Source organism: Jaculus jaculus, chromosome 19, assembly GCF_020740685.1.
Source record: "Jaculus jaculus isolate mJacJac1 chromosome 19, mJacJac1.mat.Y.cur, whole genome shotgun sequence".
Lineage (NCBI taxonomy): Eukaryota > Metazoa > Chordata > Mammalia > Rodentia > Dipodidae > Jaculus > Jaculus jaculus.
The window spans coordinates 59,048,171-59,066,352 of NC_059120.1; the positions used below are offsets into that span (position 1 = coordinate 59,048,171).

The window sequence follows — 18,182 nt, forward strand, 5'->3', positions numbered from 1 at the left end:
CTATCCACAGGCTTTTGCTGCTACAAACAAAAGCCAGACACTTGTACTACTTCTATCTGGCTATACTTGGGTGGTTGGAGAACTGAACAACCCTGGTGAGCAGTCTTTTGCAAGCAAACACCTTTAACAGCTGAGCCATCTCTCCAGGCCCCTGTCTACAATTTTGTATAATGGCAGAGCTGTCCTTTTTGATTTGATCCCCTTCCATACCCCACCCCCTAAAAGTTACTCTTTTCCAACACAATTCATGCTAAAAGAGTGTATTCAATGTGAACAAAAGCTGATCCTGCATCCTTCCCTATTGGACAACGTTCTACACTAAGTAACTCTCACAGCACTCAGTGATTCTGGAACAAGATGTTCACTCAAAACATGTTTTCTGGGGGGCTGGAGAGATGGTTTAGCAGTTAAGGCATTTGCCTGCAAAGCAAAAGGATTATGGTTCAATTCTCCAGGACCTACGAAAACCAGATGCACAAGGGGGCGCATGAGTCTGGAATTCCTTTGCAATGGATGGAGGCACTGCCATGCCCATTCTCAATTTCTCTCTCCCCTCCCCTTTCTTTCTCTTAAATAAATAAATAAATTAATTAATTAATTAAATAAATAAATAAATAAATAAAATGTTTTCTGGAAGCAAAACATCATTTTCTCTCTCATACATGGGTCCTAGCTACAAATGATCAGACTTCTATGTGAGTAGGAATAAAACTCAGTAGCAGAGGCCAGTAAGCTAGAAAGGAGATATAAAGGGAACAGAAAAGGAGGGAGGGAGGGGGACCTAATAGGATGGTATTGTATATATGTAAGTAAAAGAACAGATTAATGGGGGTGGAAAGGCCTAAGTGAGGTCAGGGGAAGAGATTGAGTAAAGGAAAGGTGGAGGGAGGGCTAATCAAAATCTAAGAGGATATAAATAAATCATATGGAAACCTACTTTTTTGGGCAATGGAACACTCAAAAGCCACAGATGGTTACTAGAAAATATTCAATGCCAGGGATGAGATGCCTTCCAGTGAGTTGTGATGCCCCCAAAACATTACAGGCCATTGCCGAGGCCCTTGGTTTCTGCTGAAGACTCCATATACTTGGGCTGCAAGGCCACTGAGAAATCCTGCTGGAACTGAGCTGATAACCTCCTCCATGTAGACCAGCTGACAGAAAGCTGGAAAAAGCCACATTTTATGCAGCTCAATGGGAGAGAAAGAAATCATCAGTGAAGATACTCAACAGTGGACACTGTAAGCCTTACATTTGGCCAACCAAGATAAATGAGCCAACAGGTGCAATAGTTGCACATCTGTCATGGTGGTAACCCTCTAATTGGACTGGAGGTCTGCTCCATGGGAGGGAATACATCCCTGATACTGAAAACTTAAAACATGAGCCCCTGGGGTGTAATGTCTGCTGGTGTCTGGCTAAATGTATATACTATGATCATCAAACTGCCCAGTAAGCACTTCTCTTAATGTTCATACCCATATATTAATGCTACTCTCACTTTTTAATTAGAGAACCTCCTCTTTTCAGATGGCAGTGACCTTGGGATGACTCAGCAGGCATCATGGTGCTGGAAAGAGGTGACAGAGGAGTGCTCAGCACTGTATTATCTCTATCACACCTTCCAAGGCTCAGGGTCCATTGCGGAAGAGATGGCAGAAAGAATTTAAGAGCCAAAGGAAGGGTAGGACTCTACAACATGCTCCTCCAGACACAAAATGGCCTGAATATCCATGACCTCACAGCACCTGACACTACCTACACAAGACCATCATAATGTGAAGAAAAGATGATGACATTAAAATAAGAGAGAGACTGTTTGAGAGGGGAGGGAATACGATGGAGAGTGGAGTTTCAAAGGGAAAGTGGGGGGAGAGAGGGATTTCCCATGGAATATTGTTTGCAATCATAGAAGTTGTTAACTATAAAAAAAATTAAAAAAAGAAAAAGAAAAACTAAGCTTGGTTTGGTGGTGCACGCCTTTAATCCCAGCATTCAGGAGGCAAAGGTAGGAGGATTGCTATGAGTTCGAGGCCACCCTGAAACTACATAGTGAATTCAGGTCAGCCTGGGCTTGAATGAGACCCTACCTCAAAACAAAAAAACAAAAAAAATTCCCAGTTCTCACTGAAAGTAATATCTTGAAGCCGGGCGTGGTGGCACACACCTTTAATCCCAGCCCTTGGGAGGCAGAGGTAGGAGGATCGCCATGAGTTCGAGGCCACCCTGAGACTCCATAGTGAATTCCAGGTCAGCCTGGGCTAGAGTGAGACCCTACCTCGAAAAACCAAAAAAAAAAAAAGAAAAAAAGTAATTTCTTGAAATAGACATGACTGTGTCCTACCAGTCTTCTTGACTGTTTTACATGGACTCCAGTCAATGCTGACATGTGTGTTGAAGTCTTCAATAAGCTGCATGGCTTCCATCCAATTACAGGGTTGGAATAAGGTCTGAAACTTGGGGTTGAACTGCTGGTGAAGTGCAATGGAGTAGTCAGCAAAGGTTCCCAGCTCTTTCTGGGAAAATAAGAAAAAAAGAGCTTTAAAACAATTCCAGACAATACAACAGTCCTTCACCTCAGAATTAGAAACTGTACTTTGATATTTATTTGTTTGTTTGTCTGTTTGTTTATTTGAAAGACAGTAAGAGAGAGAAATAGGCAGAGAGAGAAAAAAAAATGATGGGGCTGGAGGGATGGTACAATGGTTATGGCAATTCCCTGCAAAGCCAAAGGACTCAGGTTTGATTACCCAGGACCCACATAAGTCAGATGCACAAGGTGGAGCATGCGTCTGGAGCTTGTTTACAGTGTCTAGAGAACCTAGTGCATCCATTCTCTCTCAAATAAATAAATAAATAAATAAAATATTAAGAGAGAATGGAAACACCAGGGTCTCAAGCCACTGCAAACAAACTCCAGATGCATGCATCACCTTTTGTATCTGGCTTTATGTGGACACTTGGGAATCAAACCCAAGCCCATATGCTTCGCAGGCAAGTACCTTAAATGCTGAGCCATTTCTCCAGCCCCCTTTCTACAACAGGATATGTACAGGTTAAAAAAAAAATGTAGCCAGACATGATGGCACATGCTCATTCTCTGGGACTTAAATAAATAAACAAACAGAGGCTGGAGAGATGGCTTAGCAGTTAAGCATTTGCCTGTGAAGACTAAGAACCCCGGTTCAAGGCTCGAATCCCCCGGACAGACATAAGCCAGATGCACAAGGTGGTACACACATCTGGAGTTTGTTTGCAGTGGCTGGAGGCCCTGGTGCACCCATTCTCTCTATATCTGCCTCTTTCTCTCTCTGTTGCTCTCAAAATAAATAAAAATGAACAACAACAAAAAAAATTTTTTAAAGCATGTGTCACCTCACACAGTTCTGAATTAATTAATTTTTTTAAAAGATAATATTCAGACAATTTCCTGGGACTCTGTGCTTATATGCTCTCAGGAAATAGGAATTCATAGGACAGACAGAGCAGGCATAGAGACGAAAAACATAACTCACTGCAAAAAGACTTGCTAAAGACACCTGGGTATAAAGTTTGCTGGGAACCTTACAAGAAATATCCTGGTGGTGTTGGCCTCCGAACTGAGGCTGGGATTGGAGGAGGTGAGAAGGTAGATTTGTGTCAAGAGCTGAACATGCTGGGAAGAGAAAGAAAAGAAGATTGACACATTACATGTTGCCATCTCAGTAGCACAGATCTTACCAAGAGATCTGCAAATCAATCACACATAGTTTGCATTCTGGATAGCCTATCAGAACAAAGCAGGATTTTGGCATGAAATTCTCAAATAATTCACTTGAGCAACAAGGCAGAATCAGAAAGTGAGCCTCAAACCAAAGAGACTAGAAGGAGGAAAACTCTGGCACTGAACGGTGTTAAATTTTGAACCGACTACTAAGGCCTCTCTGCAACCTGCAATTCTGAACATCATCGGGGTCTCGTGCTCTACTGCCTGAGCCACGAGCATGTACTCCAAAGGCCTTGGTGGGTGTAGAGAGTTCAAGGTATCAAAGACAAGCAAGACTGCTCTATCCCTGACTTTACAAAGTTCATTTCCGGCTTGAGTATCAGGTCATGAGGTAACTCAGTAGCAAAATGGTCAAGGAAGGCCTTGCCTGCTGCATCTGCTGCTGCAGTCTGCTCCTCTGTGCTGGGTCCACAATGAGACTCTGATGGGATTTTTCCTTCTGAGGCTGGAGCTTCTCTGCGTCGGACTGCTGCCTGGCTGACGACTTCTTCAGTTTCAGCTGCTCAAGTAGCTCCTTCACTGTGCGGTGCCGTTCATTTAACAAGTTGGCCAATGGTTCCTCAAACCTATTCCCAACAGGGAGATAAATGAATGTGAACATTTCCCTAGGTCCTTAATGCATCTAACTCCTTCTTACAGTATACTAATGAAGCCTGCGCCATGTCCACTTACTGGTAATACCCAATCCCCCTTTAACAGACAATCAAACTCCTAAACTATATGCAAACAAAATAACTCTGGGGCTGAAGACAGCTTTGTGAAAGCGCTTGCCTACCAAGAGTGAAGCCCTGGTTCAAGCCCCACAACACAAACAAGATTCTGAATTAAGCCCCATCTACTTTTTATTATTATTATTGTTAGTTATGGACACACTCAGTATGTAACCATATTCTTCTACAGTTACTCCTATATGTAATACATAAACAAAGAGTAAATTGAGTGGAGATCTGAGAGTAGTACAGGGCGATGGTCAGCAAGGCTGCGTGCCACAAAAGCATGAGGGCCTGAGGCCACTTCCAAATGTCCACAGAGGGAGCCGGGTTTAACCCCAGCCCCCATATTTAGAAAAACAGTTGGGGGCCAGGCATGGTGGCGCACGCCTTTAATCCCAGCACTCCGGAGGCAGAGGTAGGAGGATCGCTGTGAGTTCGAGGCCACCCTGAGACTCCATAGTGAATTCCAGGTCAGCCTGGGCCAGAGTGAGACCCTACCTCAAAAATGAAAAACCAAAACAAGCAAACAAACAAACAAGAAAAAGTACTTGTGGGGGCTGGAGAGATGGCATAGCAGTTAAGGCACTTGCCTACAATGCCTAATGACCTGAGTTCAATTCCCCAGTGCCCACATAAAGCCAGGTGCACAAGGTGATGCCTGCATCTGGAGTTTGTTTTTAGGGGTTACAGGCCCTGGGGCACCCATTCCATCTGCCTGTCTTCTTTCTGTATCTCTTTGCTTACAACTAAATAAATAAATATCTTAAAAATAAAACAAGCCAGGCCAGGTGTAGTGGCTCACGCCTTTAATTCCAGCACTAGGGAAGCAGAGGTCTGAGGCCAACCTGAGACTACAGAGTGAGTTCAGGTCAGACTAGTTTATAGTGAGATCCTGCCTCAAAAAAAATAAAAATTGCTGGAGGATTAGAGAAATGGCTTAGCAGTTAAGGCACTTGCCTGCAAGGCCAAAACACCCAGGTCAAATTCCCTAGTGCCCACTTAAAGCCAGATGCAAAAGGTGAAGCATGCATTTGAAGTTTGTTTTCTGTGGCAAGAGGTCCTGACATGCCCATTCTCTCTATCTGCCTCTTTCTCTCACTCTTTCAAATAAATAAATAAAATATTTTAAATATTATACTTTTATTTATTTGACAGAGAGAGATGGAGAGAGAGAGAGAGAGAGGGCACACAAGTGGATGCCTGTGCCAGCGCCTCCAGCCACTGCAAATGAACTCCAGGCACATGCGACCCGCCCTTGTGCACCTGTCTAACGTGGGTCCAGGTGAATCGAACCTGGGTCCTTTTTGGCTTTACAGGTAAACGTCTTACCAGCTAAAGCCATCCCTCCAGCCCTAAATTTTTTATGTTGTTTTTTTTTTGTTTTTTGTTTTTCGAGGTAGGGTTTCACTCTAGCCAGGCTGCCCTGGAATTCACTATGCAGTCCCAGGGTGGCCTTGAACTCACAGTGATCCTCCTACCTCTGCCTCCCAAGTGCTGGGAATGAAAGCGTGGGCCACCATGTGGTAGTAACCATGCCATGCTGCAAATTCTACATGTTTCGGCTACAGGTCACTGAGAAAACAAAATAATAATAATAATAATAATTGGGCTGGAGAGGTGGCTTAGCGGTTAAGTGCTTGCGTGTGAAGCCTAAGGACCCTAGTTCGAGGCCTGATTCCCCAGGACCCACGTAAGCCAGATGCACAAAGGGGCACATGTGTTTGGAGTTCATTTGCAGTGGCTGGAGGCCCTGGCGCGTCCATTCTCTTTCTCTCTGCCTCTTTCTCTGTCTGTCACTCTTAAATAAATAAATAAAAATAAATTTTAAAATAATAGCCAGATATGGCCACACATACCTATAACCCCAGTCCTGTGGGTAAAGTGTGGAGATTGTAAAATTGTTGAGGCTTTCTGTCAACTAGTCTGATCAAAACAGCAGCTCCAGGTGAAGAAGCATGTATATACAGCGCTCTATAGGAAGGACCTAGTGATCCTCATTATTCATGCACAATGCCAACAAGTGCATCCTAACAGCAATCTGGAAGCTTCCAATGTATAACACTGGGCCTCCAGTTCACCTGCTAGTCCATCCCAGGTAAAAAGGCCACAGATTGAAGAGTAAAGGGGAAAAAGGAAGGGTGGCATGGGGGTATTTATGATCATGATACATTGTCTATATTTATGCAAGTTCTGGACAAAGTTTTTTGTTTGTTTGTTTGTTTGTTTATTTTAAAAAAGGAGCCAGTGTGGTGGCATAAGTCTTTAATTCAAGCACTCGGGAGGCAGAGGTAGGAGGACCATCAAGAGTTCGAGGCCACCCTGAGACTACATAGTGAATTCCAGGTCAGCCTGGGCTAGAGTGAAACCCTACTTTGAAAAACCAAAAAATAAAAAACAGGTTAAACCAGGTATATATTTGCAACAGAAAAGCAGTGGCAGTTCAACGAGTGCACTGAATACTAGAAGGTAGTAAATTCTACCAGTAATTTTTTGTTTGGTTTGGTTTTCAGAAACTCACTCTGTTTCTATCTCATTAATTTCTGCCCTAATCTTTATTATTTCTTCCCATCTACTGATTTTTGGTTTGCCTTGTTCTTCTTTTTCCAAGGCTTTAAGGTGAAGCATTAGGTCATTTACCTGCGACCTTTCTAATTTCTTAATATAGGCACTGAAGGCTATAAATTTACCTCTTAGAACTGCCTTCATTGTGTCCCAGAGATTTTGATATGTTGTGTTCTCATTATCATTTGACTTTATAAACTTTTTGATTTCCTTCTTGATTTCTTCATTGACCCATTCATCATTTAGAAACTCACTCTGTAGCCTAGGCTGGCCTCCAACTCACTGTGATTTTTTTTGTTTACTTTTTTTTTTATTTTTCAAAGTAGGATCTCAATCAAACCCAGGGCTGACTTGGAACTCACAGCGATCCTCCTCCCTCTGCCTCCAAGGCATGTGCCACCATGGCTTAACATTTTTTTTAAGTCAAACATAGAGTTGCCTGTATAACCAAAATGAAGTTACAGACTGTGGGGATTTGAATCAGGTATCCCCATAAACTCGTGTGTTCTGAATACTTGATCCGCAGCGTACGGCAACTTGGCAGGCGGGAGGAGGTGCGGGGCTGGGGTGGCCATGATGGTTCCCTAGTGCACTCTCCTGCAGCTGTGCCAGAGGTGACGTCCACACTCTGCTCATGCCATCATGGTGCTTCCCCTCCAGACCGAAGGGCAAGATAAACAACAGTCCTGCCCAAAGCGGCTTTTGGTCAGGGGCTTTGTGCAACATGAAAGGATACAACACAGATGAAGGTCCTGGACAGTGGTTACTGGGGAGACCTACAACCAGTCAAGTTACTAAGAAACAGACTTCTATGGCATAGTGGTCCAGTGTTTAGCCATACATACAAGAAAATAATCAGGTATCTATTATCACCACTCCAAAGCTCAGAGAACAAGGAAGAAGGAGGAGTTGAAGGAATGTAGAGCAAGGGTGGAGTGTTGTGTAGCTTTTTCATCCAAATTAAAACATTAGGGCTGGAGAGACGGTTTACTGGTTAAGGCATTTGCCAGCAAAGTCAAAGGACCGAGGTTCCAATTTTCACATAAAGCCAGATGCACAAGGTGGTACATGCATCTGGAGTTCATTTACAGTGGCTAGAGGCCCTGATGCACCTGTTCTCCTATCTGCCTCTCTAACTCTCTCTCTCAAATAAATAAATAAAATACATATTGAAGCATTAATTCATAAAAGGAAGAAAATGTCCTAGACTTGCAAACAAAAGAAAACTTTCAGGGGAAGGAGTGATTGCTTAGCAGTTAAGATGCTTGCCTGCAAAGCCTAAGGACCAAGGTTCAATTATTCGGTACACACATAAGCCAAATGCACATGGTGGCATGTGTCTTGAGTTCGTTTTCAGTGGCTAGAGGCCCTGGTGTGTACATTCCCTCTTCTTCTCTCTCTTTCTCTCAAATAATTAAATATTAAAACAAAACACACAAAAAAAAACTTGCTGGGCATAGTGACACATGCCTTTAATCCTGGCACTGGGGAGGCAGAGGTATGAGGATCGCCATGAGTTCATGAGATTACATACTGAATTCCAGGTCTGCCTGGGATACAAAGAGATCCTAACTCAAAAACTAAATAAATAAATTAAATAAAATAAAAAATGTTGAGGGCTCAGGAAACCTAAGACACTTAAAACACATTAGGCCCTTCCCCAAAGTGACAAAAGCAGCAAGCAACTGCTAGAGAGAAGAGACTCTTTAGCAGAACTGCCTGCAAGCTTTTAAGTCATCACCCATGCTAGTGTGGTCTTTTTGGTGACACAGTTACCTTTGAGTCATTCATACTACGGTAAATAATTACAACAAACTCTTTGATTTAACAAGATTACTTGGTTAGAATTGTTATTTTGATCTGTTGTCAGTGCAACATCTGGAGTGAAAAGACATTTATTCCCATCTCCTTAAAACAAGGCAAATAACACCAAATTATCCCTCCAACAATAACTATATGTTGCCATGCACAGTAATCTGAATAAAGTGCATGTCCAAACCTGCTGTAAAAATTGAAGTAATTAAATTAACATCAACAGGGCTGGAAGGATAGCTTAGCAATTAAGACGTTGCCTGCAAAACCAAAGGATGCTAGTACGATTCCCCAGGACCCATGTAAGCCAGACGCACAAGGGAGTGCATGCATCTGGAGTTCATTTGCAGTGGCTGGAGGCCCTAGTGTGCCCATTCTCTCCCTCCCCCCCTCAAAAAATAAATAAATAAAATGTAAAAAAAAAAAAAGAATTAGCATCAACAGCTTTCTAGACAATATGAGATACATGACAACTTTTTTTATTGTTTGTTTTTGAGGTAGGATCTCACTCTAGGCCAGACTGACTTAAAACTGACTCGGTGATCCCAGGCTGGCCTGGAAGTCACAGTGACCCCCTTATCACTCTGCCTCATAACTGCTGGGATTAAAGGCGTGTGCCAGCACAAAGGTCAGAACATGTGTCTCAGGCTCCCAGGACATGACTGCAGGTATTTCATTCACAGCTCAGTAAAGCCCTCAGCAACACCGAGCGCATGGGAAGGTCAAGGAAGGCAGACAGAAGAGCCGCACGACACATGACAATGCAGACGAGGGTCTGTGGCTGGCGTGTGGGCGCTGCACACCTCTCCAGCACCACTCACCTGGAGAAGTTGCTACAGGTGCCAGCTACTGCTTTGTCTCCCTTCCCAAACAGATACAGCTCAGTCTACAGCTGCACTGCCCCATAACAAGGAGATCTTCCACTTAACAGGTAGTTCACCCTAGAACTCCACATCCTCACAACAGAAACAGGTAATCTGACAATGGGAAATTGTTAATTTCTAAAAATCTTAAGCCAGAGTACAAAAGTTTGCTTTCCTACATAACATTAAAAAAAACCAAAAAACAAAACAGAAGCCACCAGGTGTGGTAGCACAGGTCTTTAATCCCAGCACTCGGGAGGCAGAGGTAGGAGAATCGCCAAGAGTTTGAGGCCACCCTGAGACAACAGTGAATTCCAGGTCAGCCTGAGCTAGAGTGAGACCCTATATTGGAAAAACCACAAAAAAAAAAAAAAAAAAAAAAAAAAACACCAGTAGCCGTCGTGGTGGTGGGCACCTCTACTCCCAGCACTCGGGAGGCAGAGGTAGGAGAACCACTGAGTTCCAGGCCACCTTGAGAATACAGAGTGAATTCCAGGTCAGCCTGGGCTGCAGACCCTACCTAGGGGGGAAAAAAAAGGAGGGAACTAGGGAAATGGCTCAGTGGTTAAAGGTGCTTACTTTGAAAGCATTCTGGCCCATGTTCTATTACCAATCACACCCACGTAAAGATAGATATGCCAAGTGTTGCATCATTTGGAGCACTTTGGCAGTGGTTAGCAGCCCTGGCACTCCCATTCTCATTCATTCTCTTTATCGCTGCCCTTGCAAACAAATTAGTACATTAAAAGTAAAATAAAATCAAAATAAAAGAGAGGCTGAATGAGATGGGGAAGGGATATGATGGAAAAAGGAATTTTAGAGGGGAAAGTAGGGGAGGAGGGCATTACCATATATATTTATATATATATTTTTTTAATATGGAACGCTTCACGAATTTGCATGTCGTCTTTGCACAGGGGCCATGCTAATCTTCTCTGTATCATTCCAATTTTAGTATATGTGCTGCCAAAGCGAGCACAGTATTTTTTATAATCATGGGAAATGTTAATAAACATTGAGAAAAAAAAAAAGTAAAATAAAGACAGACATGGTGGCACACGCCTTTAATCCCAGCACTCAGGAGGCAGACGTAGGAGGATCTCCACGAGTTCAAGGCCATGCTGAGTCTACAGAATGAATTCCAGATCAGCCTGGGCTACAGTGGAGACCTTACCTTGAATATAAATAAAGAAAGAAAGAAAGAAAATAAAATAAAGAAATATATTATTCCTGAATTCAAAGTCTCAGTGAACATACCTTAGGGCTTGAGGGGTGTTAAAATTAGGCCGAGACTCAGCCACACGCTCCTCTTCCTCTGGGCCATCATCTTCCATATTGGAGAATCCCATCTCATCTTGGAACTACGGGAAAATAAAGGAAGAGTTTCTGGGGTAATAAGCGTCAGTGAGCCCCTTACAAGTGTGGCACGTATAAGTACAGACTACAGATGACAGAACTTTAATAACTGCTGTCAACCAACAAGATAGGAGAATGGGGACTAGAGACATGGCTTAGTGGTTAAGCACTTGCCTATAAAGCCTAAGGACCCTGACTCGAGGCTCAATTCTGCAGGACCCACATAAGCCAGATGCACAAGGTGGCACATGTGTCTGGAGTTCATTTGCAGTGGCTGGAGGCCCTGGTGCACCCATATTCATCCATTAATTCTCTCTCTCATTCCCCCACCCCTCTCTCTCTGATTGCTCTCAAAATAAATAAAAATAAATAAATACATAAACACACATACATGGTAATGGCAGTCGAGCTATTCTCGCTTTGGCAACCCCACAACCCCATACTATTATGACTATTACTCTGAGAAAGAGGTCTCTCAACCAGCAAACTTACAAAAGAAAACACAGAGAATGGATAACTCAGAACAATCAATGTCTTGTATAGAAATATCTCTAAAGACATATTTGGCTGCCTCAGAACTACACAATATATAATCTCCTCTCAGTATAAGTTTTGCTTAATAAATTACCTAAGCAAAAAAATACAAAGGCTGGAGAGATGGCTTAACGGTTAAGGTGTTTGCCTGCAAAGCCAAAGGACCCAGGTTCGATTCCCTAGGATCCACCTAAGCCAGATGCACAACCTAGAGTTCACTTACAACAGCTGAAGGTCCTGGTGCACCCATTCTCTCTCTCTATTACTATGTGCCTCTTTCTTTCTATCAAATAAAATAAAACAATAATATAATTAAAGTAATAACTTGGGGTGCTAAAGAGGTGGCTTAGCAGTTAAGATGCTTGCCTGCAAAGCCTAAGGATCCATGTTCTATTCTCCAGATCCCACTAAGCCAGACGTACAAAGATGAAGCAAACCAAGGTCACACATGCCCATTTGGTGATGCAAGTGTAAGTGTATGGAATTTGACTGCAGTGACTGGGGCCCTGGCATGCCAGTTCTCTCTCTCTCATTGTGCTAGGTAGTCTCAAACTACAGGGTTTTTTTGTTGTTGTTTTGAGGGTCCTATGTATCCCAGGATGACCTGGAACTCAATCAGTAATCCCAGGCTGGCATTGAACTCGCAGTGATCCTCCCGTTTAAACCTCCTAAGTGCCAGATGCATGTGCCACCACATTGAGGTTACTTTACAAATTTGTTTATTTTTTGTATTTTGTTTTCTGAGGTAGGGTCTTGCGCTAGCCCAGGCTGATCCAGAATTAACTTGTAGTCTCAGGGTGGCCTCGAACTCTCAGCAATCCTCCTACCTCAGCCTCTTGAGTGCTGGGACTAAAGGCATACTCCACCATGCCCAGCACTAGCTACCATTTTTTTTTTGTTTATTATTTTTATTTATTTATTTGAGAGTGATAGACAGAGAAAGAGGCAGAAAGAGAGAGAGAGAGAATGGGCGCGCCAGGGCCTCCAGCCACTGCAGACAAACTCCAGATGCGTGCGACCCCTTATGCATCTGGATAATGTGGGTCCTAGGGAGTTGAGCCTTGAACTGGGGTCCTTAGGCTTCACAGGCAAGCACTTAACCACTAAGCCATCTCTCCAGCTCTAGCTACCATTTTTAAAGATACCCCAAATGATAGTTAGCAAGGGAATTTCCCTAAGAATAGCACACATGGATTCTCAAGAGTCATTAGCAAAGCAGTCTAGTCACTGGCCTTCTTTCTGAGTAGAGTACAGAGTCTAGCACAGGGCAACCACCTCATGACGACAGAACGCTACAGCACAAAGGACAGAGCTCACTGAGGAAGTTACGTTCACGTCCCAGGTTCTCAATGAAGGAGAGGTACTCACAGTTTCAAACAGCTCTTCCATCAGTCCATTCACTTCCTTTTCTGTGAACAAGCCAAGAAGTATGTGTTAGCAGAACTTGTTTTCATTTTGCAATAAGGAAGAGCACTCTATGGAGACAAAGCGTACTGTTTCCTTCAAAGCATTTGACTGAAGCAAGGTGTGGTGGTGCACACCCTTAACTCCAGCACTCTGCAGGTAGAGGCAGAACTGCCATGAGTTGCAGGTCACCCTAGGCTAGAGTGAGACCCGGCTTCCAAAAAAACTTAAAAAAGCATCTGACCAGGTCTGGAGAGAAGGCTTAGTGGTTAAGTGCTTGCCTATGAAGCCTTAGGACACCGGTTCAAGTCTCGATTCCCCAGGACTCACGTTAGCCAGATGCACAAGGAGGCACATGCATCTGAGTGGAGTTCATTTGCAGTGGCTAGAGGCCCTGGCACACCCATTCTCTCTATCTGCCTCTTTCTCTCTCTGTCATTTTCAAATAAATAAACAAATATAAACAAAAAAAAATTTTTTTTAAAGAGCATCTGACCAAATGCTCATGTGTATAAACTTGCTAGGGACAAGAAGATGACTCAGTGGATACAGCACTTGCCATACAAGCTTAAGGACTAGCGTCAGGATGCCCGGCACTCACTAAGCACCAGGCAGGCAGGCACAGCAGCTCCTTGTAGTCCCAAGCATGTGGGAGACGAAGACACGGAGTCCCCAAGGTCAGCTGGCTGGCTAGACTGGCAAAATCAGTGAGATGTGGGTTCAAAGAGACCCAGCTAGGTGTGGTGGTATACACCTTTAACCCCAGTACTCTAGGAGGCAGAGGTAGGAGGATCGCCAGGAGTTCAGGGCCAGCCTGAGACCCAGCTAGAAAAACCAAAAATAGGGGCTGAAGAGATTTAGCAATTAAGGTGTTTGCCTGAAAGCCAAAGGATTCAACTTTCCAGGACCCATGTAAGCCAGATGCACAAGGGGGCGCATGCATCTGGAGTTTTGTTTACAGTGGCTGGAGCATCTGGCGCACCGATTCTCCCTCTCTTCTCTAAACTTCTTTCTCTCAAATAAATGAAGTATTAAGATAAAAACAAAAATAAAAAAGAGACCCTATGGCAGTAGAGAGGGAGCAAGGAAGGTGCCAGACATGGAGCTTTGGCCTCCACACCCTGTGCACACATCTGCAGGCGCACGCACACACACTTTGTGTCTGTGAGCAGCCAGGCGCCAGCAGCTCCCACCATGGTATATGAAACAACTGAGAGAGTAACACACACTCACAATAAAAATTTTTAAAAAATCAATAATTTCTGAAAAAAACTTTCCTCCATGAAACAGTAGCAAATGATTTTTTTCAAACAAATGACTCAATCAAAGTAGCCATGATTGTTTTCCACATCTCCAGTGTTATAATCAAATCAAAGTAATACATTAAATCAAAGTGATCTTTCTCAAATCAATTCTATGGATTTCCTGCTTAGAATTATTCGGAAGCTCCAAACTCCTCTATGTCTAAACATCACTACCTCAAAAACTGTTTATTAAGGCGAGCATGGTAACACATGCCTTTAATCCCAGCACTCAAGAGGCAGAGAGGGGAAAAAAAAAAAAAGAGGCAGAGAGGTAGGAAAAAGCTATGAGTTCAAGGCCATCCTGAGTCTACATAGTGAATTCCAGCTCAGCCTGGGCTACAATGAGACCCTACCTGGAGGAAAGAAAAAAAAAAAACAAACAAACTATTTACTATTCTCAAGCATACATTTTGTTGTTTTTGATGTTTTTTCCAGGGAGGATCTCACTCTAGTCCAGGCTGGCTCAGCACTCATGGTTGTCCTCCCAAGTGCTGGGACCAATGTGTGCACCACCACACCCCACTCAAAGCCATCTTTTAACTCTAATTCTGTGATTGACAGATACTCTTCTGTTAATAAAAACTATCTAGACACATTCACTAAAAATCTGTTACTCCTCCTAAAAACTAAGCTAAAAGATCTCACCTTGAAAGTCCATTCCTAAGCCTCACATTCAAGGACAACCTTTCAGGTTATCTGGTATACCTCACACCTATGCTACATAGAATGCTGTATTCCATGCCTAAACTCACTGCCTACAGGACAGAAGCTATATCATAATTCATTTTGGCATTCCCAAAACAATCTTTGTCAAATAATAAAAGCTCAATTAAGCTGGGCATGGTGGCACACGCCTTTAATCCCAGCACTTGGGAGGCAGAGGTAGGAGAATCGCCATGAGTTCAAGGCCACCCTGAAACTCCATAGTAAATTCCTGGTCAGCCTGAGCTAGACTGAAACTCTACCTCAAAAAAAAAAAAAAAAAAAAAAGCACAATAAAGCTGGCCAAGGTGGCACATGCTTTTATCCCAGCACTCGGAAGGCAGAGGTAGGATCGCCAGGAATTCGAGGCCACCCTGAGACTACATAGTGAATTCCAGGTCAGCCTGGACCAGAGTGAGTCCCTATCTCAAAATGAAACAAAACATAAAAAGCTCATTTTCGGCCTACACAGGACTGCACCGGGAGGCACAGTACAGAACAGATGGGGCTGGAGCGGCGGCTCAGCAGTTAAGGAGCCTGCCTGCACAGCCAAAGGACCCAAGTTTGACTCTCCATGTACACACGGTAGTGCACCCATCTGGAGTTCATTTGCAATTTCTAGAGGCCCTGACATGCCCATTCATTTTCTCTCTCTCAATCTCTCTCATTTTACTCTCTCTCAAAAAATAAATTAAAAAAAAAAAAAAAAGCCAGACATGGTAGCATACGCCTTTAATCAGAGCACTCGGGAGGCAGAGGTAGGTGGATTGATGTGATTTCAAGGCCACCCTGAGACTTCAGAGTGAATTCCAGGTCAGCCTGGGCTAGAAAGTGATACCCTATCTCAAAAATGAAAAAAAAAAAATGAATAATTTAATTAATTAATAAGGGCTGGAGGGATGGCTTAGTGGTTAAGACACATGCCTACAAAACCAAAGGACCCAGGTTCAATTCCCTGAGTCCCACCTAAACCAGATGCACAAGGTACAACATGTGTCTGGAGTCTGTTTGCAGTGGCTGGAGGCCCTAGCACACCCTTTCTCTCTTTTTTACTCTTTATCTCTCTCAAATAAATGAACAAAAATTTTAAAAATATTTTCAAAAATAAAAATAGAAAAAAATTGAGAGGGGGAGGGGATATGATGGAGAGTTGAGTTTCAAAGAGGAAAGCGGGGGGGGGGGGGGGGGAATACCATGGGATATTATTTACAATTATAGAAGTTGTCAGTAAATTACCATAGGATATTATTTACAATTATAGAAGTAGTCAGTAAAAAAATAAAAATAATAACAACAACAAATACATAAATAAATATCTTTAAAATAGAACAGATAGCTTTCTGAATATTTACATTTAAAGAGCGACAGACACACCCCTCCCCACACTCACTGGTGATGCGCACGGCGCGGTCCGTGCGGAAGTCCTCGGTGTCTGGCTCATCAGGGTCGTCCAGGAAGTTGTACTCCGGGTCGTCGTCGTCATCCGCTTCATCTAGGAAAAGGAGGATTCAGCCACTTTCACTCAAGACTAAACTTTTGCTTAGTTTGGTTTTATTTTTAAAATTTTTTAAAAATATTTTATGACAAGCATGGTGGTACACCCATTTAATCCCCACTCAGGAGGCAGAGGTAGGAGGATCGCTGTGAGTTTGAGGCCATCCTGAGACTACATAGTGAATTCAAGGTCAGCCTGAGCTAGAGTGACAGCCTACCTCAAAAAAATAAAAAATATTTTTTATTTAAATATTTGCAAGCAGATATACAAAGAGAGAGTGAGAATAGGTGTACCAGGGTCTCCAGCCACTGCAAATAAACTCCAGACGTGTGCACCCCTTGTGCATCTGACTAACGTGGGTCCGGGGGAATCAAGCCTCAAACCAGGTTCCTCAGGCTTCTTAGGCAAGCACTTAACCGCTAAGCCATCTCTCCAGCCCCCTATCTACTTATTTGAGAGAGAGAATGGGTACACTAGGGCCTCCAGTTGCTGTACACTCCAACATGCATGTGCCACCTTGTGCATCTCTGGCTTATGTGGATCCTGGGGAATGGGAACCATTGGCTTTGCGAGCAAGTGCCTTAACCACTAAGCCATCTTAGTATCTCAGTCTACTTCTACTCATTTTTTTTTTTGGTTGTTGTTGTTTTTCAAGGTAGGGTCTTCTATGGTGGTAGACCGGGACTGCATCCCTGCTCTGGAGCCATCTGCGCCACCTCAGCAGCCGCATACAGTGAAAAGGCTTTTTGGTTTGTTTGTTTTTTTAATTTTTCTCTGTGGAGTCTGAAAGGAACCCAGGTAATGGCCATATAACTAATTTTTTGGACTAAAGAGAGGCAGAAGAAACTCGTGTGGCAACAGGAGACCCTCGGAGAGAATGTGTGCACATTTCTCTTTCCACGCCTGAGACGAGCAGGTGGCTCGTCAGTTAAAGGAACGCGTTTCTGCCCACCCACCTTCCCTGCTGGTAGTAGGTGCAGAACTCAGAGGGGAAAGGTCCACCTGCAATGGGGTAAGAGGCACTGGTCTTGAGAAAAGCTTTGGCCACAGCTCAGCTCCCTGCTTATCATTCCCTCACCAAACACAGGTCCCAGACTCTCCTGAGGTCCTGGCTCCCGCCGTGCCCTAAGACCTCCAATCTCAACTAACGAGTCTTACTGGGTTGCCCATACAACCAATCTCTTTTGGGGAACATAGCTTGATGAACTACTGGGTAGTTGAGCACAGGAAGTGCCTGGAAGGTTATCTACTCAGGAAGAACATGGAAACCCCTGCCCCACATCTCACCCACGCAGCTCTTCATCCATATCCTGCAATATGAAACGTATCCTTTTGTCGTCGTGGGGTTGTTTGTTTGTTTGTTTGATTTGGATTCTCGAGGTAGGGTCTCACTGTAGCCCAGGCTGACCTGGAATTCACTATGTAGTCCTAGGCTGGCCTCAAACTCACAGCCACCATACCCAGCCTACAATGTCCTTTACAATTACGCTTAAACATGTTTCTCTGAGCTTTAGAGCCACTCAACAAAACCCAAGGTGGGTGGAGGAAGAGTCAGTAAGTTGATCAGAATCACAGGCAAACCAGTCTGGCTTATGACAGGCATGTAAGGGAGGGCCTATTGGGCACTGAGCCCAGACTTGGGGGACCTGACCCTAACTAACATCACAAGTA

General features: G+C 43.6%; 1 protein-coding gene and 1 non-coding gene across 4 annotated transcripts in view; both read right to left on the reverse strand.

The window, feature by feature from the left end:
- Positions 1–18,182, reverse strand: part of Gon4l (gon-4 like) — a 79,621-nt gene that overhangs the window by 28,274 nt on the left and 33,165 nt on the right. For all 3 annotated transcript variants that reach the window (XM_045138879.1, XM_045138877.1, XM_045138878.1), the window contains 6 exons: positions 16,407–16,508; positions 12,975–13,015; positions 10,974–11,077; positions 4,134–4,332; positions 3,569–3,655; positions 2,345–2,516 (listed from right to left, as the gene is read on the reverse strand). In XM_045138879.1, the coding sequence (XP_044994814.1) occupies positions 2,345–2,516; positions 3,569–3,655; positions 4,134–4,332; positions 10,974–11,077; positions 12,975–13,015; positions 16,407–16,508 (705 nt within the window). The remainder of the gene's footprint in view (positions 1–2,344; positions 2,517–3,568; positions 3,656–4,133; positions 4,333–10,973; positions 11,078–12,974; positions 13,016–16,406; positions 16,509–18,182) is intronic.
- Positions 10,589–10,695, reverse strand: LOC123456090. The gene has a single exon (XR_006634311.1). It is a non-coding gene; the product is annotated as a U6 spliceosomal RNA (small nuclear RNA).